General features: G+C 40.8%; 1 protein-coding gene across 3 annotated transcripts in view; it reads right to left on the reverse strand.

The window, feature by feature from the left end:
- LOC129854244 (E3 ubiquitin-protein ligase NEDD4-like) overlaps positions 1-18,075 on the reverse strand; it is a 54,923-nt gene extending 36,848 nt beyond the window's left edge. For 2 of the 3 annotated variants that reach the window (XM_055921056.1, XM_055921054.1), the window contains exons 1-5: positions 17,796-18,068; positions 15,571-15,644; positions 13,874-13,952; positions 13,747-13,785; positions 5,104-5,157 (exon numbers count right to left, since the gene is read on the reverse strand). In XM_055921056.1, coding sequence (XP_055777031.1) covers positions 5,104-5,157; positions 13,747-13,785; positions 13,874-13,952; positions 15,571-15,644; positions 17,796-17,843 — 294 coding nt within the window. In that variant the 5' untranslated portion in view covers positions 17,844-18,068. Of the gene's footprint in view, positions 1-5,103; positions 5,158-13,746; positions 13,786-13,873; positions 13,953-15,570; positions 15,645-17,795 lie in introns of all 3 variants that reach the window. The other variant, XM_055921055.1, reaches the window with a different exon arrangement.
- Positions 18,076-21,255: the final 3,180 nt, after the last annotated feature.

Genomic DNA, 21,255 nt, shown 5'->3' on the forward strand with positions numbered 1-21,255 from the left:
GTTTTCACGTTTAAACATTCACACCTACTACAAACAAACTTCACTCCTACAGTAGCTCGGCACATAAGCAGGCAACTTTCATGTATAAAGCAGCTCTGAAAAACAAAGGGATATATGCAGCATCACCTGTCATTCAACACCTCATGTAACAGCCAGTAGTTGGTTTAATTCCCGCTATGCTGTCATTGACATTCCACTCCATATCAACCAAAAGCTATTGTGTGAGGCTGGGGCTATTCTGGGGCATTACTGTCAGCCTGGCCTGCAGCAGGTCAGTTACATACTGTAATGCTATGAAAGTGGCACAGGCTGGATGTGATAATGACTCACCAGTTGAGACTGACGCAGTCAGGGCGCCCACGCAAACCACGTGCCACATAGTGACTATTCCCACAACAACCCATGATGGGCATGGGGGTATCAGGAAATCTCAGGAGCCACTAAAGTATCAACACTGATATATTGTGTACATGTACAGTAGGTTAAGATCTGCGCAAATCTTCCATTGATATCAATGAATTATAATTTACATGAAAGTCTTGAGTCAGGCCTCTTAAGTTTGGATGAGGCCCCATCTTTACACACTTAGATGTGAGACTATCCTGGGTATCATTCAGCAGTACTCTGTCACTCCATGCTATCAACAGCAGCTAGGCCAGAGCCATGGCTAGTTAGCCCCACATAATTATACAGCTATATGGCCATTGGCAAAACAATAACACTACTAAAACAATCACTGCTTGGTCATACTTCAGTTTAATGTGTTCAGAACCAAATAGCCTACCTTTAACTCTTAATAAGACCCAAGGGGATATTCTATTTCCAATACCTGGATTTAATGGAGACAAATTGCTATAAAAAAGGTATACTAGTATTCATCACATGTTAAAACATAGGTCTGTACTTTTGGACAAAACACCAGTGTTAACAACCTAGGTCTAGACTAAATGTTACTGAGGCAGTGACATACACACAAACATACCATCCTTTATGTATTGTAGGTCATACATGCAACTGGCATTCACTGCTTGATACTTGTCAGTAGACCTCATGAAATAGAGGTAACTGGATCATTCAACATATGTGGATGTGACAATTACAGAGACCAGAAATAAACAAATGAAATAGAGGTCGACCGATTAATCGGAATGGCCGATTAATTAGGGCCGATTTCAAGTTTTCATAACAATCGGTAATCAGCATTTTTGGACACCGATCATGGCCGATTACATTGCACTCCACGAGGAGACTGCGTGGCAGGCTGGCTACCTGTTATGCGAGTGCAGCAAGGAGCCAAGGTAAGGTACTAGCTAGCATTAAACGTATCTTATAAAAAACAATCTTAACATAATCACTAGTTAACTACACATGGTTGATGATATTACTAGTTAATCTAGCTTGTCCTGCGTTGCATATAATCGATGCGGTGCCTGTTAATTTATCATTGAATCACAGCCTACTTCGCCAAATGGGTGATGATTTAACAAGCGCATTCGAGAAAAAAGCACCGTCGTTGCACCAATGTGTACCTAACCATAAACATCAACGCCTTTCTTAAAATCAATAGACAAGTATATATTTTAAAACCTGCATATTTAGTTAATATTGCCTGCTAACATGAATTTATTTTAACAAGGGAAATTGTGTCACTTCTCTTGCGTTCTGTGCAACAGAGTCTGGGTATATGCAGCAGTTTGGGCCGCTTGGCTCGTTGCGAACTGTGTGAAGATCATTTCTTCCAAACAAAGACAGCCAACTTCGCCAAACAAGGATGATTTAACAAAAGCGCATTTGCGGAAAAAAAAGCACTATCGTTGCACAAATGTACCTAACCATAAACATCAATGCCTTTCTTAAAATCAATATACAGAAGTATAGATTTTATTAAACCTGCATATTTAGTTAAGAAATTAATGTTAGCAGGCAATATTAAACAAGGGAAATTGTGTCACTTCTCTTGCGTTCATTGCATGCAGAGTCAGGGTGTATGCAACAGTTTGGGCTGCCTGGCTCGTTGCAAACTAATTTGCCAGAATTCTACGTAATTATGACATAACATTGAAGGTTGTGCAATGTAACAGGAATATTTAGACTTATGGATGCCACCCATTAGATAAAATATGGAATGGTTCTGTATTTTACTGAAAGAATAAACGTTTTGTTTTCGAAATGATAGGTCATTAATATGGTCAAATCCGGAAACTAAGGCTCGTCTTTCTGTGTGTTATTATATTATAATTAAGTCTATGATTTGATAGAGCAGTCTGACTGAGCGGTGGTAGGCAGCAGCATGCTCGTAAGCATTCATTCAAACAGCACTTTACTGCGTTCGCCAGCAGCTCTTCGCAATGCTTCAAGCATTGCGCTGTTTATGACTTGAAGCCTATCAACTCCCGAGATTAGGCTGGCAATACTAAAGTACCTATTAGAACATCCAACAGTCAAAGGTATATGAAATACAAATGGTATAGAGAGAAATAAACCAAATTGAACATGTTTCATTATTTATTTGAGACTAAATTCATTTTATTGATTTTATTGATTGTATTATATTAAGTTAAAATAAAAGTGTTCATTGTTCATTCATTATTGTTGTTATTGACATTATTACAAATATGTATATATACACACAAATCGTCCGATTAATTGGTATCGGCTTTTTTTGGTCCTCCAATAATCGGTATCGAAAAATCATAAATCGGTCGACCTCTAAATGAAAGCCAAACACACCTGGAAGGTAGCAATACAAACAGGTAGGTTTACTCAGTGTTGGTGTACTGGAATATAAACTAGGCCTATTCATGGAGTAAAAGTTATTCTGACCATTGTCAGAATGAATCAAGTGATAACACACCATATTTACACTCCCCTACGTACTTATTTGGACAGTGAAGCTAAAACATTTAAATTTGGCTCTATACTCCTGCATTTTGGATTTGAGATCAAATGTTTAATTTGAGGCGACAGTACAAAATGTCACCTTCATTTGAGGTTATCTTCATACATATCCGTTTTACCGTTTAGAAATTAAAGCACTATGTATCTAGTCCCCACATTTGAAGGTGTCAAGTATTTGGAGAAATTCACGTCTGTATTAAAGTAGTGAAAAGTGTCATATTTGGTCCCATATTCCCAGCACACAATGACTACATCACACTTGTAACTCTTCAAAAACTTGTTGGATGCATTTGTAATTTGTTTTGGTTGTGTTTCAGATTGTGTTGTTCCCAATAGAAATTAATGGTAAATAATGTATTGTGTTGTTCCCAATAGAAATTAATGGTAAATAATGTATTGTGTCATTCTGGAGTCACTTTCATTGTAAATAAGAATAGAATATGTTTCTGAACACGTCAACATTAATGTGGATGCTACCATGATTATGGATAATTATGAATGAATCATGAATAATGATTAGTGAGAACGTTAGATGCACAAACATCATACCCCCAAGACATACTTGTGGGGGATATTATATTTATGCCTTTGTAACTTTCTCACTCATTATTCATCCACATTAACCCTTTCCATTCGTTGAAAATTGCAGATTTTGTAATTGATATGCGCCAAAATTGGAAACCAGTGCCTGTACAGTAACATGCTACACGTGACATCAGAGCTCAGGTTTTCCAGTTCACAAGCCTGTATGGGTTTTGCTCAAGATAAACTTGAGCACGGCACAAGACAAGAGGATGCCCCCGTCCCTCCCGGTAATTGGGCTACTTTTGCACATTTGTTGTCTGAGTGAGGATAATGCTGTAAATCCGGAGGAGTTTGTGTTCTGAAAGTTGAACCGTTGAGAAATATAATAAATACCGCATTTGATGTTATACCAGCAAACCACACACTCAACAGTTCAAATGTGCACTTCACATGTCCATATTTGAAAACTCATGTCATTTACATTATCAACATTTAGGATCGCTATGTTTGATCCACAGTTACAAGGATGACATGTGTTATACCCTGGGTTGTCCTGGACACAATGAGCCGGTTTGTCGTATTGTGAAGAGCATTTGCCACAGAACACACACTTGAATGCACCCATGACTCCATTCTGTGCACCAAAATTACAACGTCTGAAGTGCCTTTTGAAGTGCCTAATATCATAACTAAGCTAGCCATGTTGGCAACAGAATCAGCTTTCAAATGATGCCCCTGTGACCCAGATTGCGATTTATAAATGGAATGTTTTTGGATTGCGTATACAACAGCAATGTGTGATGGTTGGGACACAGGGCTGTGTTCCAAACAAACAACTACAAGTGTGCTTGCTTCAGTTCCTCAATGGCAAAGCCATGAGAGCTCAAAAAAGGAACTTATAGTTGAGGGCTCTTTCCTTCAACTATATCATAAAAGTTCATTGAAATTGCTTAGGAACTATGCACAGTTTGGAGAGGTGTGTGGCCACTTGGAAACACCAATATGACCTCTCACTCCAACCAATGTAATCGTTTTTTAATATCTTGCACCTACTCCAAAATGCCAATGAATATTCGTATTGTTATTGAATGTATCCAGAGTATTTTCAGATTTTCGTTATTGAAAAATGCTGTGAAAAGTACAGTAAATGTAAAATGCACATAAAATCAAAAGTGTAATGTTTGGATTCAGTCTTGTGCCAGGTGAACTGTTGTGTCCTCACCTTTGGCCTGATAATTTCCCCATAATCTCCAAAGTGTTCTTTCAATTGCTAACATGGTCTTATCTACAAAATGACAATACATTTTTTACCATTAATTTCTATTAGGCACAACATAATCTGAAACCCAACCAAAACAAACTGCAAATGCAGCCAACAAGTTTGTAGAGTCACAAGCTTGATGTAGTCATTGCGTGCTAGGAATATGGGACCAAATACTTAACATCGGACTAGTTTAATACACATAAGTGAATTTGTCCAAATACTTATGAACCTCCAAAATGTGGGGACTAGATACATAAAGTGCTAACTGGTAAAACATATGTACAGGATTATAATAACTATCACTATGTCTGTGCCTTCAAGGTCATTTACACTTTTAGCAAAGTGAGTCAGCAGTAGTGGTGACAGTGTCAAAGCCACAGGCCTGGACATACTGAAGGAATATCGTAATGACTTACCAGACGATTCTCATCAAACACCTCCAGCAACAGCCGATGCTTCCTGGGATGAACCTGAAAAAGAAAAGATCGACTTCAATAAATGGGTCCAAAAACATCAACAAATTGAATCAACAACAACCGGTCATTAATCTCCCCAAAATGTTATAGTCCAAAGTTTCAAGTATCTGTCGACCCCCAGTATCTGTCAATCACAACAAGTCCTTAACCTTTATTAGGTATGTCGTAGCTGAATCAGAATTAGTTAGGTAACATAGATAAATAAGATGTTTTATTTACTTTATACTTGTCATTAGAATGTCTTCTTTTGGACTATACTGTTGGCAGTTGCATTTTCCTTTCTTCTCTAGGGAAAAGTCACTTGGGGCCCAGAGAGGGGAGAGGTCAGGCTTGTCTTTTACATGTCTGGTAATATGCAGAATATCAGAAAGGGAGAAGTCAGGTTTGAAAATTGTCTTCATATGTGAATGTGTCTGTAACTATTCCTAAACAATGTGAAGGGATGGCGTGATTAATGGGGAACCAGTTAGTTATCTCCACAATGTCTGTACTCCAGTCATTCCCTCCTTTTCCCATTGGGAGGGAGGAGTATGGCAGTGTCTGGAACCATTGTATTACCCCTCTGATGTTGCATGAATCTTGACCTAGTATATGACCTAGAGGCTCACTCCCCTCCGTGAGCTTGTCCAGGAGGGTTGTGTATTTGAGATGGGAGTATCTAGAATTGACAATTGATATATGCCATTGGATGAGGTAATGTTTTGGTACTAGGAAGTACCAAGAACAAGAAGTAGAACCTCGTCTAAGAGACCAAACTGAACGATAATTTATAGCTAATGCTATCTGGCTATGGGATACTCCTCTCTCAAGTAAAAGGCCCTTTGTGAAGTTCCTAAGATCTGTGGTTCGTCATGTGAGTTGAGAGGGGTGTATCTTGGCTATAAAAGATACTAAGTATTTTGTAAGCACTCAGAGAATTCATTTATAAACACTGAATTGATCTGAGAGTCAAAGGGCTATGGTGAAGCTCATATAATTAAAGATGGAGTTTAAAATATAACTCTGACTTGTGTGTGGTTTGTAAACTCTCCTCATTTAGTAATACAGGAAATTACCACGACATTTGGCGATGAGGATGGGATGTGAATCTTCACTCGGTGACCGCTCCTGACGACCTAGGTAAATCGTGCATGAGGGATCCCTCAAAACATGGGATCTCAGGGAAACCACACTTCAGGAACGAAGCAGATGGACCCACCTTTAATCTGAGTTTAAAATATAACTCTGACTTGTGTGTGGTTTGTAAACTCTTCTCATTTAGTAATACAGAAAATTACCACGACAGGTATAGAACTCGACCAGTTTACTATTGGTTTCTAAGTTGAAATTGAATGTTTCTTTAGAATTGGGAGTACATTCTAAACATCTCTTTCGTGGCCACATAAAGCATCGATATGTAGAAACATGATATTTGACCTCATGTTGCTCAGAACTCACATACCATGAAAACAGTTATGCTACACAGCATAGCAAGTTCGTCACAAACACCCACAGAGAGGTAGTGGAAACTTCCCCTGAGCAATTTCCTAAGAGGTCTCACAACTAGGTGAAGATTCAATGCAAACTGATTACAAAGTCAAAAGAAAATCCACATAGAAATAAGAACATCAACACCAGCGGCATTATTTACACCAGTGGTTCCCAAACTTTCTATAGTCCCGTACCCCTTCAAACATTCAACCTCCATCTGAGTACCCCCTCTAGCACCAGCGTCAGCACAATGTCAAATGTTGTTTTTTGCTATCATTGTAAGCCTGCCACACACACACACACGATACAGTTAATAAACATAAGAATGAGTGAGTTTGTGTCACAACCCGGCTTGTGGGACGTGACAGAGCTCTTATAGGACCAGGACACAAATAATAATCAATCATTTTGCTCTTTATTTAACCATCTTAAATATAAAACCTTATTTGTTCATTGAAAATTGTGACTAACTCACCACAGATTAACAAGAAGGGTGTGCTTGAAAGGATGCACGTAACGCCGCAATGTTGGGTTGTATTGGAGTCTCAGTCTTAATAATTTTCCACACACAGTCTGTGCATGTATTGAGTTTTCATGCTAGTTAGGGCCGAGAATCCACTCTCACATAGGTACGTGGTAGCAAAGGGCATCAGTGTCTTAACTTCTTATGGCTTCTTACAGGGGCAGTATTGAGTAGCTTGGATGAAAGGTGCACAGAGGTGCCCAGAGTAAACGGCCTGCTCCTCAGTCATAGTTGCTAATATATGCATATTATTATTAGTATTGGATAGAAAACACTCTGAAGTTTCTAAAACTTTGAATTATGTCTGTGAGTATAACAGAACTCATATGGCAGGCAAAAACCTGAGAAGAAATCCAACCAGGAAGTGAGAAATCTGAGGTTGGTCGATTTTCAACTCATCGCCTATTGAAATCCCAGTGGGATATGGATCTGTTTGCACTTCCTACGGCTTCCACTAGATGTCAACAGTCTGTAGAACGTTGAATGAAGCTTCTACTGTGATTTTGAGCCGGATGGGAGCTGTTTGAGTCAGTGGTCTGGCAGAGAGCCAGGTCCTGGTCACGCGCATTTCACATGATATCGACTTGCGTTCCATTACTTCTATAGACACAAAGGAATTCTCCGGTTGGAACGTTATTGAATATTTATGATAACAACATCCTAAAGATTGATTCTATACTTAGTTTGACAAGTTTATTCGACCTGTAATATAACTTTTTGAAGTTTTTCGTCCGACGTTCGCCTGGACCTGCGCGAGCGTTTGGATTTGTTTACTAAACGCGCTAACAAAAGTAGCTACTTGGACATAAATGATGGACATTACCAAACAAAACAAACATTTCTTGTGGAAGTGGGATTCCTGGGAGTGCATTCCGACGAAGATCAGTAAAGGTAAGTGAAGATTTATAATGCTTTTTATGAGTTTTGTTGACGGCACAATTTGGCGGGTAACTGTATGGCTTCCTTTTGTGGCTGAACGCTGTTCTCAGATTATTGAATATTGTTCTTTTGCCGTAAAGATTTTTTAAATCTGACACAGCGGTTGCATTAAGAACAAGTGTATCTTTAATTCTATGTAAAACATGTATCTTTCATCAAAGTTTATGATATTTCATCTAAGTATTTATGTTACTTGACGTGGCTCTCTGCAATTTCTCCGGATATTTTGGAGGCATTTCTGAACATGGCGCCAATGTCAACTGAGGTTTTTGGATATAAATATGAACTTAATCGAACAAAACATATATGTATTGTGTAACATGAAGTCCTATGAGTGTCATCTGATGAAGATCATTGAGTGATTCATTTTATCTCTATTTCTGCTTTTTGTGACTCCTGTTTTTGGCTGGAAAAATGACTGTTTGTCTGTGATTTTGCGGTGACCTAACATAATCGTTTGTGTTTCTTTCGCTGAAAAGTCTATTTGAAATCGGACACTTTTGTGGGATTAATAAACAAGACTCCCTTTAAAATGGTATACGGTTTGAGGAATTTTAATTATGAGATTTCTGTTGTTTGAATTTGGCGCCCTGCACTTTCACTGGCTGTTGTCATATCATCCCGTTAACGGGATTGCAGCCATAAGAAGTTAACAGCACAATTTACCAAGGCAGTATAGTCTGAGCGCAGCCCAATCCAGAAATCTGGCAGTGGCTTCGGAATAAATTACATTTTCACAGAACCGCTTGTTGCAATTTCGATGAGGCTCTCTCGTTCAGATATCGGTAAGTGGACTGGAGGCAGGGCATAAAAGGGATAACGAATCCAGTTGTTTGTGTCATCCGTTTCGGTTAAGTACCTACGTAATTGCGCACCCAACTCACTCAGGTGCTTCACTATATCACATTTGACATTGTCCGTAAGCTTGAGTTCATTTGCACACAAAAAAAATCATACAGTGATGGAAAGACCTGTGTGTTGTCCTTGTAATGCAGACAGAGAAGAGCTCAAACTTCTTAATCAGAGCCTCAATTTTGTCCCGCACATTGAATATAGCTGAGGAGAGTCCCTGTAATCCTAGATTCAGATCATTCAGGCGAGAAAAAACATCACCCAGATAGGCCAGTCGTGTGAGAAACGTCATCATGCAAGCGGTCAGACAAGTGAAAATTATGGTCAGTATGGAAATCTTTAAACTCGTCTATCAATTCAAAACAAATTGTCAATACTTTGCCCCTTGATAACCAGCGCACTTCTGTATGTTGTAAAAGCGCTACATGGTCGCTGCCCATATCAATGCATAGTGCAGAAAATACACGAGAGTTCAGGGGCCTTGCTTAAACAAAGTTAACAATTTTCACTGTAGTGTCCAAAACGTCTTTCAAGCCGTCAGGCATTCCCTTGGCAGCAAGAGCCTCTCGGTGGATGCTGCAGTGTACCCAAGCGGTGTCGGGTGCAACTGCTTGCACTCCACTATGTCTCCCTGTCATGGCTTTTGCACCATCAGTACAGATACCAACACTTCTTGACCACCAAAGTCCATTTGATGTCACAAAGCTGTCCAGCACTTTAAAAATATCCTCTCCTGGGGCCCCCCGGGACGCTGCACCACCAGAGACTCTGGGTTCGCGCCCAGGCTCTGTCGCAGCCGGCCGCGACCGGGAGGTCCGTGAGGCGACGCACAATTGGCCTAGCGTCGTCCGGGTTAGGGAGGGTTTGGCCGGTAGGGATATCCTTGTCTCATTGTGCACCAGCGACTCCTGTGGCGGGCCGGGCGCAGTGGGTGCTAACCAAGGGAGCTAGGTGCACGGTGTTTCCTCCGACGCATTGGTGCGGCTGGCTTCCGGGTTGGAGGCGCGCTGTGTTAAAGAAGCAGTGCGTCTTGGTTGGGTTGTGTTTTGGAGGACGCATGGCTTTCGACCTTCGTCTCTCCCGAGCCCGTACGGGAGTTGTAGCGATGAGACAAGATAGTAATTACTAGCAATTGGATACCACGAACATTGGGGAGAAAAGGGGGTAAAATTTATGGGGAAAAAAATATCCTCTCCTGTTGTCCTTGTTTCCAGAAGGGGATGTCTTCCTTAACTGACCCCCCATAAATGTAACGGACATATACCAGGAGCTGTGCCAAGCCACCACATCTGTTGACTCATCCAGCTGTAATGCATATAATTCACTGGCTTGTATGCGAAGCAGTAATTGTTTCAAAACATCTCCTGCCATGTCACTGATGTGTCGTGAAACTGTTGTTTGATGAAGGCATTGTCTGTATAGTTTTTTTTAACCTTTTCCCCAGCATTGTCCCAGCTATATCCGTGGCAGCAGGAAGAATTAAATCCTCCACAATAGTATGGGGCTTGTCTGTCCTAGCCACTCGGTAGCTCACCATATAAGACGCTTCTAGCCCCTTCTTATTAAATGGTATCTGTTGCTTTTATACATGTCTTACTACTCGAAAGTCATCTTAATTTTCACTCAAACTCCTGTGGCTTGTTTTTCAAATTGGCATGTTTTGTTTCTAAATGTCTGCGCAAGACTGAAGGTGTCACCAAGTTGTGAGATAGTACTTTTGCACATATAACAGGCACTACTCCCAATATAAGTGAACCCCAAATCAATGTAGTTATCATATTTGTACTTCTTCGTCTGTGCTTTCCCGGGTAAGGGGGCAGTAGCTCTTCGGCTGCATCAGATTCACAACTGTCAGTGTTCATGGTAGCTGGGCTAACAACAAATGTAGAATTACTGATGCTAGCATTAGATGTGCTTGTGGAAGCAGAACAACTTGTGTTGTCGACAGGTGCAGTACTGCTGATAGTAGCAGTACTATCAGTAGAGCTGTTATGTGTTTCTATGGACGCGGGCCGGACTTTTTTTTATACCATTTTCGAGAAACCAGAATGAGCAGCAGCTACGTTTGGCTACATATGGACCGTTAGTGGAATTCCCGCAAGAGAGTAACGGTTAATGTAACTGGAAGTTAATTATTTGACTAGGCTACCTGTATTTGACATTGTGTTGTTATTTCGTTGAACACTAGATGGTTTAATTTTATTTTTGGCAGTGAAACGAGGCTACTCAGGCAAGAAAAAAAAACTCATCCAAATGTATAGCCTCATAGGAAAATATAAATGGACTCTTCAAAAAAAATATTATTTGGCGTACCCCCGACGGCATTACGCATACCCCAGTTTGGGAATACCTGGTCTAGACAAAATGAAGGTACAATAGGACAAAGGGAAAGGCTCAGTGGACTAGACTGCATATGAAGCTTCTTTGTATTCATTCTTTTCAAAATGGCAAAAGGAGGACCAGAAAATATATTTGTACTAGCGAAAACATCCCAAGCACTTCCTACTGTAAATAAGGTGAGTATTTGTGCACTGACCAGATTTCAGCAAGAACGAGCCCACCCAGAAGGGTCTGTAAAAGAATGAGTCATCTACGCGGATAAACTCAGGCTAGCTTCAATCTTCTGATTTCTATTTGGAGGAAGCCCATTCCCCAATAGCACAGTCCTCAGCACCACAAATGGCTGGTGACCAATGTCAGCTGTGAAGCTAAAATCAAGCTCCACTCATAAGCAAAGATAGCACTGTTGTATTCTGGCTGGCTAACAACGCACAAAAAGGTCCTTGAAAACTAGTAGGTTTTGCACCAAACATGGCTATTATTTAAATCCATCGCTAACTGGACTAATGAAAGCTAACTGGATCCTCCATCTGCTGATACCCATCCCATTTGACACAGAATACACCTTTTTTTATTTTACATATATATTTCTCTTTAATATTTTCAAATATAGGTGTATTTCCTCTCAATGCTTAAAACAGAGTGAGAATGATCTATAACTAAAATACGTCAGAAAACCACCTGACAGAGCTGGGAAGGGGCGCACTGTGAAAGATAGCCACCACCCTGTCAGGGGAATCGTTACTAAAGCCACCGCCCCCAGGTCATTTCATGACCACTGGAAAATGAAATGTGTTTCTGTTAAAATGGGCCCTCTTGCTAAGTGAAGCCATTATTGACACTGCCACGTTGGTAAGGTGGGCCAAATAGCCCGCAACTCCTGTAGAATATATGGGAGTGCCTTCGGCAAATATAACTTGTTTACTTTATAATATATGATTAACTCCAAAAGAACAATCAAAAGATACAGATAAGAGATATGCTAGGGAGTCAGGTGTTTTAAAATATATTTTGATATTGGTTTGAACGCATGTTATTTTATCAAAAAGGTTCTAAAGATTTCCAGGACAGGCATAAACATAACAATATTCACAATAGGGACAAGTAAAACAAAGTGCAGGGAGCTGTTAGTGTTACAACAGCTGTATCCGTCTAAGGAGAATTCACTGAGTACTGATTTACAGTACCAAGACACCATGATAAAGAAAAGCCCTGAATAGACTGTAGGAGACGGAGAAATCTCAACTGGCATGGTGACGTGATTAAAAAAAAAAAATCATATGACTGGGAGAGTGTTGAATCACTGTCCAGGGCAATGAGACATTGTGCAACACTGCCATCATTTCTAGATATGGCTAATAAGTTTCTAAGGCTTAAACATAGTGGATATTTTACTGAATGTGTGCAACTATATATACACACACACACACACAAAAGCTTCATGCTCAATATCCATGGCCAGAGGAATGAAAACATTTCAAATATCTCCCTCTGTCTACTGGCGAGATGGGCCAAGTCTCCTGCTATGTGGCACAACCAGATGCAGGTAGAAGTTACCCCGCTCTACGCTTTTTCTCCACATGCAGAAAATGTTGTTCTCCATCAAGATTACATTTTTACAACCACAATAAGCTTAGGAAACCACCACCCTAACAAACTACTCTTTTTCAAAGTATTTTTGTTGAAATAACGAATTCAACCACCGTCAGCAAAAGTTCCAGCTTTTGAATTGTGCCCTTGAACTTCAGGTCTCAAGGTACACTAACAATTCAAATTCATATCTGTGCTCCCATCTACTAAAGAAGGGTTGTGAATATTTATGTCTGCTCCTCTAACATAGAGGATCAACCTAATGAAAAACAATCAGGACAGAAGGACCTTGGCATACGCAGCTTTCCACACAAAAACCTCAGAGCAAGGACTCACGCCAACACCAACTGACTCAATGAGGCTCTGTTTCACACCCTCAGTTCAACATTTAATCAAGCTGTGTTTACATGCCCAAGATAGGAGCCAGGGGCAACAATACGCACAGGATGCTGGGTGGGTCTTACTGACCAATCACAATACCCAACACAGTGGAGGACTTCCTGTTGGTGCTGATTATGTACAGACACCCGTAAACATTGTAAAAAAAATAAAAAAATAACAACAAGTCCGCAGACATGAACATGAAAAGTTTCGCGTTCTGACTTTTAACTTGCCGTTTGTGAAATGTTAACCTCCCAGTGAGAATCTGGAGCAGCTTCAAACACTAATAGGGAACATATTACTGGGCCATTAGGGCTAGGAAATACGGCTGTAGTTAATTGTCCATACGACATGGAGGCATGCAGCAAAATGAGATTAGATCAAGAGAGAAATAAAGAAACAGAAAGGTTGAGTCTTAAATGTCCTCAGAGCCCTGGGTAAAACAGTAACTACACAAACAATGCTCTTTTATCATACATTTGACTTACCCTGAAAAATAATTCCTCATTCCACTTCGGGTCCAATGTCTGGAAAAGACAATGTATTTAAATGTAAATAGGATACTTACAAAACAAATAAATGCTCTGTACTTATTCTGCTGTCGCAGTCACTCACCTTTTTAATTGTTTTAGTCTGAAGACTTGTTAGTTCTCCATTGACAGGATCATAAAGGGACACTCTTGTATACGGATCACTGTGGTAGAAAATGAAAATACAAAGCTCAACTTGATGTCTCTGTCCCTTGGTGTGCACAAAGATCAAACAGTAATGTAACAGTTTTATCCCACAGGCCATATGGAGCACAAAGCAATGATGTCATCATACTATAAATAGTTGCACTGAAAAAAAAACACTGATCTTTTACAATTTTTTATTTACCTTTATTTTAACTAGGCAAGTCAGTTAAGAACAAATTCTTATTTTCAATGACGGCATAGGAACAGTGGGTTAACTGCCTTGTTCAGGGGCAAAACAACATATTTTTACCTTGTCAGCTCAGGGATTCGATCTTGCAACCTTTCGGTTACAATTTCAATGCTCTAACCACTAGGCTACCTGCCGCCCCAATACAATGGACATGTGTCGAAAAATAGTGTTTATTCGGCACTGCTGACTTGAGGGGAAATGATGGTGGGCTATTTAGGGGAAAAGAGCCTGGAGATTCTGAAGCATCTACTGTATACAAGCACACAGAACTCCTGATTATAGCGCCATCTTAAGGTTGCACAGGACAGTTACAGTACGGTCTACGGCGAGTGGACAATTTAAGGAACGCATGGAAGATGACGCAAGCCTACTTAATATGAATATCATATCTTCAAAGCAGGACAACACAAGGCTGTCTTTCAACCCACTGCTATGGTGCTGAACCTTCCATTCAACAATGCAAAACAGGACCACAGCAACTATTTTCTGTCAGTGGAACAGCACATTTTGAAGATTATTTTGCAAGTCTCAGGTTTTTGCGCTCAAGTTTGATAAATAGTATTCTGCAAATAAGTTTGTATTTCTAAATGCACAGGGCCTTCAACAACCATATAGTATGCATGCACACCACTAGGTCCACAATGCTGACTAAATAAATAAAAAGTTCCACACACACATGGGCTCATTACCAAATGTTTACAGTATAAACTGACAATAATCAGTTTGCTGTTTATAATGAAGTGGGTAGATGTGTAACATGATTGGGGCAATAGACCTGCTTATGAACTCTAGATGTGTTTTGGGCAAAACAGCACACATAACTGTAATAGATGATTTAGGAGTCCAATAAGTTAGGAAGGGTCCACAGTCCACACTAAGGATCATGTAGAATCAGAATTTAGTATTTTATGGTATAACATGGCCAAAAGCATGTTTCCTGAAAAGGGAGTATACCAAAGATAGGACACTGTATTTTGGTAACATGAGACACCAGAATTATACAAAGATACTGAAGCAAAGCTCGCTAACATGAGCCTGGTTACAATTCCAGCCAAGTGGGTTAACCCTATGGGTGCGATGCATAGGGTTTTTGCATTTGACACCAATGACCTGGGTTCGCTTCCCTGTACCGCTGTTCGTTAAATTGGTGTCAGAATTGGGATTGCATTCGACTGTAAGGCCAGACGTGTGAGTAGTCAAAGCACAGGGATGTGATTTTGCGTTCGGAGGGGGAAGTGAAGTGATCCTCGCTAATATGAGGGTCCCTTCTCTGTCCCACCGTTCGCTATAATACCATAAGAAAAGAATCTCCTGAATTTATTAAGTGATACTGATAGATTGGATTATCCATTTGAAGACATATTTTCCTCAAAATCAAGACTGACCTGGCTCCAAGGATATCTTTCTTGGCCAAACCAATTCCAGCTATGACTTTCACTCTCAGAATTCTAGCCTCATTCTGAAAAAAAAAACACAATAAAGACATAAATCACATTTTTAGCTACTTACAGTGCTATCGGAAAGTATTCATAACCCTTGACTTTTTCCACATTGTTACTTTAGTCTTACTCTAAAATGGATTAAATAGTTTTTCCCCCCCTCATCAATCTACACACAATACCCCATAATGTCAAAGCAAAAGCAGGTTTAGACATTTTTGCAAATGTATAAAAAATAAAACGGAAATATCACATTTACTTAAGTATTCAGACCATTTACTCAGGACTATGTTGAAGCACCATTGACAGAGATTACAGACTTGAGTCTTCTTGGGTATGACGCTACATGCTTGGCACACCTGTATTTGGAGAGTTTCTCCCCTTCTTCTCTGCAGATCCTCTCAAGCTCTGTCCGGTTGGATGGGGAGTGTTGCTGCGCAGCTATTTTCAGGTCTCTCCAGAGATGTTCGATCGGGTTCAAGTCCGGGCCACTCAGAAAATTGTCCCGAAGCCACTCCTGCGATGTCTTGGCTGTGTGCTTAGGGTTGTTGTCCTGTTGGAAGGTGAACCTTCACCCCAATCTGAGGTCCTGAGCAGGTTTTCATCAAGGATCTCACTGTATTTTGCTTTGTTCATCTTTCCCTCGAACCCGACTAGTCTCCCAGTCCCTGCCGCAGAAAAACATCCCCACAGAATGCTTTCACCACCAAGCTTCACCGTAGGGATGGTGCCAGGTTCTCCAGACGTGACGCTTGGCATTTAGGCCAAACAGTCCAATCTTGGTTTCATCAGACCAGAGAATCTTGTTTCTCAAAGTCAGACTCCTTTAGGTGCCTTTTGGCAAATTCCAAGCAAGCTGTCATGTGCATTTTACTGAGGAGTGGCTTCAATCTGGTCACTCTACCATAAAGACCTGATTGGTGGAGTGCTGCAGAGACGGTTGTAAATCTGAAAGTTTCTCCCATCTCCACAGAGGAACTCTGGAGCTCTTTCAGAGTGACCATCGAGTTCTTGGTCACCTCCCTGAACAAGGCCCTTCTCCCCCATTGCTCAGTTTGGCAGGGGGCCAGCTCTAGGACAAGTCTTGATGGTTCCAAACTTCTTCCTTTTAAGAATGATGGAGGCCACTGTGTTCTTGGGGCCCTAAAATGCTGCAGACATTTTTTGGTACCTTTGCCCAGATCTATGCCTCGACACAATCCTGTCTCGGAGCTCTACGAACAATTCCTTCGACCTCATGGCTTGGTTTTTGCTCTGACATGCACTGTCAACTGTGGGACCTTATATAGACAGGTATATGCCTTCCCAAATCATGTCTAATCAATTGAATTTACCACAGGTGGACTCCAATCAAGTTGTAGAAAGATCAAGGATGATCAATGGAAACAGGATGCACCTGAGCTTGATTTCGAGCTCAAAGGGTTTGAATACTTATGTAAATAAGGTTTCTGTTTTTTATTTTAATACATTTGCAAAAATGTCTAAACCTGTTTTGGCTTTGTCATTATGGGGTACTATGTGTAGATTGCTGAGGATTTATTTTTTATTTAATCCATTTTAGAATATGGCTTAACATAACAAAATGTGGAAAAAGTCATGTGGTCTGAATACTTCCCAAATGCAAAATTGTAAATATCAGGTTAATGATGTTAACTACATGAATGTCACTTACTGTAAATGACTCACAGGGAAATAAAGTGTGTTTTTCCACGTGGATACTCATTTGATCTCAAATATTCCAGATCAATTTAGGCTACATTAATAATGACGTGATAACTCACATGACTCCTTTGGGCAATGCTCTGAGTTTATAGCCAAATGACATGGTTATTTAATAATCCTTCAATTAATGTATTGTATTATCTATTGGTTGTCAAAAAAGTGTGTGTTAGCTAGCTAATTAATCAACAGTAGGCCAACACAACGATGACAGCTACCAGTGACCATCAACTGTTACACATGCTAACTAGCTAGCTAGCTAGCTAACGTTGCTTTGATAAACTTGATAGGTATGGTGGGACTTGACTGTCCAACTGACAGCTTGGTTGACAATACCCAAAGAAATGTAATGACACTTTAGCTAAAACACTTGGATATAACGGCATTTGTCTGTCCAGTTAGCCAGTTAGTTAATTGGCTAGCTAGTTAGCTAACGTTAGCTAAATATTTACCTCATCGGTCTGAAGTCCGCGGACCTCGGGAAGTGCCGCCATACTCATATCCTCAGCGCCGTAGCCTATGTAGGTCGATTCAAGTAAAATGTACCGAATGATAACGCTGTAGGTGCTCTTCCACCAATTCACCTTTCACTAACTAATGAACTGTATCAGACACAATAGCTAGTTAAATGTTCAAATGTGTCGTGCGTCGTTCTCCACCAACAGGATCCTGACTCCTCTCCTCCCTCTGCACCACGCCTCACCCCCTACGTAGTAATTTCACGAGAACATGAAATACAATGTATCAACAAGGTAGATACAAAGTAACTATCAACATAACATCCGGTAGTTGGTGCATATGGTTGTAACGAATAGTTGTGAATCTTCACTTCCATTGCAGACCAGGACAAATAATGTACCCATTTCAAATATTGTAATGTTGCATAATTTTACAAACCACTGAGACCAGCCCAATAATGGACAAAAGGAGCCTAACCTTACTCCTTATAGTCCAAGGACCTTACATGTTCTGTTCAGAGGCGAATTGGCTCTGGCAGCAAAAACATCCAAATAATCCATCTAAACGTGAGTTGATTGTCAATTGAGGTACGGTTCTATAAACATAAAACTCTGTTTCATATCACATCAAAATAATTTCACAAATCCAAAATATACACTTACTGTACACTGTTAACAGTTACAGCCAACAGTATTTTTTTGTGACAACACCTTTGTAGCATCCATCTTCCGTTGACACACAGGTGTTCTGAAACACAGATAGGTAGTTAGCATAGTATGCCCCTCTGTCTTCTGTCTTTTTAGAATGGCGCTGGAGGGAATGGCAGCAGTTTTACAGGGCTCCGGAACAATTGGTCTTTTTTGAGCTGATCTTAATTAACTTTTTTTGTACATAATGTTTCCGCCATCATTTCCTATGACCATAAAAAGCTTTCGGACATCAGAACAGCGATCACTAACCTCGATTTGGATGAGGATTTCTACTTCAAAGAGTTGGAAGCCAAGGACATAATGCTCATCAGGACCAGGCCCAAATCCCTGACACTCGAAAAAGGAAGAGGCAGCGTTATAGAGGCCGGCTTGCGGGATACGATGAGACTACATCAGCGAGTGGATAAACCGCCTCTACCCTCCATTCTTTTGGGGAACATGCAATCACTGGAGAATAAACTGGACGAGCTCCGTTTGAGACTACCCTATCAGCGTGAACTGAAGAAGCTGGCACTAAGACTACCATCAACGAGCTGTATAGGGCCATAAACCAACAAGAAAATGCTCAACCAGTGGTGGTTCTCCTAGTGGCCGGTGATTTTAATGCAGGAAAACTCAAAACCATTTTACCTAATTTCTACCAGCATGTCACCTGTACAACTTAAGGCGAAAACAACTTTAGATCACCTTTACTCCATACAAAGCTCTCCCTTGGCCTCCATTTGGCAAATCTGACCATAACTCTATCCTCCTAATTCCTACTTACAAGCCCCCCTCCCCCCAAAAAAACAGTAAGAAGCAGTGACACACTCAATACGCAAGTGGTCCTAAACTACAGGACTGTTTTTCTAGCACAGACTGGAATATGTTCTGGGATTCAGCCGATGGCATTGAGGAGTTTACCACATCAGTCTCTGGCTTCATTAAAGTGTATCAACGACGACGTCCCCACAATGACCGTACGTACATATCCCAACCAGAAGCCATGGATTCCAGGCAACATCTGCACTAAGCTAAAGCTACCGCTTTCAAGGAGCAGGACACTATTCCGGACGCTTTTAAGAAATCCCGCTACACCCTCCAACGAACCACCAAACAGGCAACGCGTCAATACAGGACTAAGATCGAATCCTACTACACCAGCTCTGATGCCTGTCAGAGTGGTAGGGATTGCAAACTATCACGCATTACAAAGTGAAACCCAGCCGCAAGATGCCCAGTGACGTGAGCCAGACGAGCTAAATTCCTTCTATGCTCGCTTCGAGGCAAGCAACACTGAACCTAGCCCAATATTGGACTAAAGGAGCCTAACGTTACTCGTATTGGCTTTGGAATCCAAAACAGCCAAATACTCCATCTAAACGTGTATCGATTCTCAATTGTCAAACAGTTCTAGAAACATAAATCCTTCTACTTTCAAATCAAATTAAAATAATTTCACAAATCAAAATACACACTTACTGAACACTGTTTTAACTGGTTTTACCACCGTTGCAGCTAACAGTATTTTTCAGTGACAACACGTTTGTGGCGTCTGTCTTCCGTTTACGCACAGGTGTTTGGAGATGCAGATACTGTAGCTAATTATCACGGGTTGTCCACTTCCGTCGGTTTTCTGTAAACAAGCACTGTAACATGGAAACATAGCAGTGACACTAACCCTATGAAGGTATGTATCAATTTAACCTTTTTTAATTGTTTTATTCTTTCTCGCCGATATGAAACATGAGGTCGTTATGCTTCCGAAACCATACCGCAAGAGATGTGTATTAATGTTCAGACCGAGTGCCGTGGCTCTTATCAAAACTCCCCCCTACAGAAGACGCCTTCGTCCAATGACTGTGTAATGGAACTGAGAGTCATGATCAAGGGTTAGACTGAACCATGCATGAGAGCACCAGCTGTTCTGGATGACCGTGTGATCAGACACGCCGTAACCAATGTGAGTAAGACCTTTAAACAGGTTAACATTCACAAGGCCGCAGGGCCAGACGGATTACCAGGATGCGTATGGAGAGCATGCTCTGACCAGCTGGCAAGTGTCTTCACTGACATTTTCAACCTCTCCCTGACCCAATCTGTAAAACCTACATGTTTCAAGTAGACCACCATAGTCCCTGTGCCGAAGAATGCCAAGGTAACCAGTCTAAATGACTATTGCCCCATAGGTGCCTCGCCTGGTTCAGCAAGAACTTCTCAGATAGAGTTCAGTATGTCAAATCGGAGGGCCTGTTGTCCGGACCTCTGGCAGTCTCTATGGGGGTGCCACAGAGTTCAATTCTCGGGCCGACTCTTTTCTCTGTATATATCAATGATGTCGCTCTTGCTGCTGGTAATTATCTGATCCACCTCTACGCAGACGACACCATTCTGTATACTTCTGACCCTTCTTTGGACACTGTGTTAACAAACCTCCAAACGAGCTTCAATGCCATACAACACTCCTTCCGTGGCCTCCAACTGCTCTTAACTGCAAGGAAAACTAAATGCATGCTCTTCAACCGATCGCTGCACCTACCCGCCCGCCCAACTAGCATCACTACTCTGAACGGTTCTGACTTAGAATATGTGGACAACTACACATATCTAGGTGTCTGGTTAGACTGTAAACTATCCTTCCAGATTCACATTGAGCATCTCCAATCCAAAATGTAATCTAGAATCGGCTTCCTATTTTGCAACAAAGCCTCCTTCACTTATGCCACTAAACTAATGTCGTAAAACTGACTATCCTACCAATCCT

The sequence above is a fragment of the Salvelinus fontinalis genome, chromosome 4 (assembly GCF_029448725.1).
Source record: "Salvelinus fontinalis isolate EN_2023a chromosome 4, ASM2944872v1, whole genome shotgun sequence".
NCBI lineage: Eukaryota > Metazoa > Chordata > Actinopteri > Salmoniformes > Salmonidae > Salvelinus > Salvelinus fontinalis.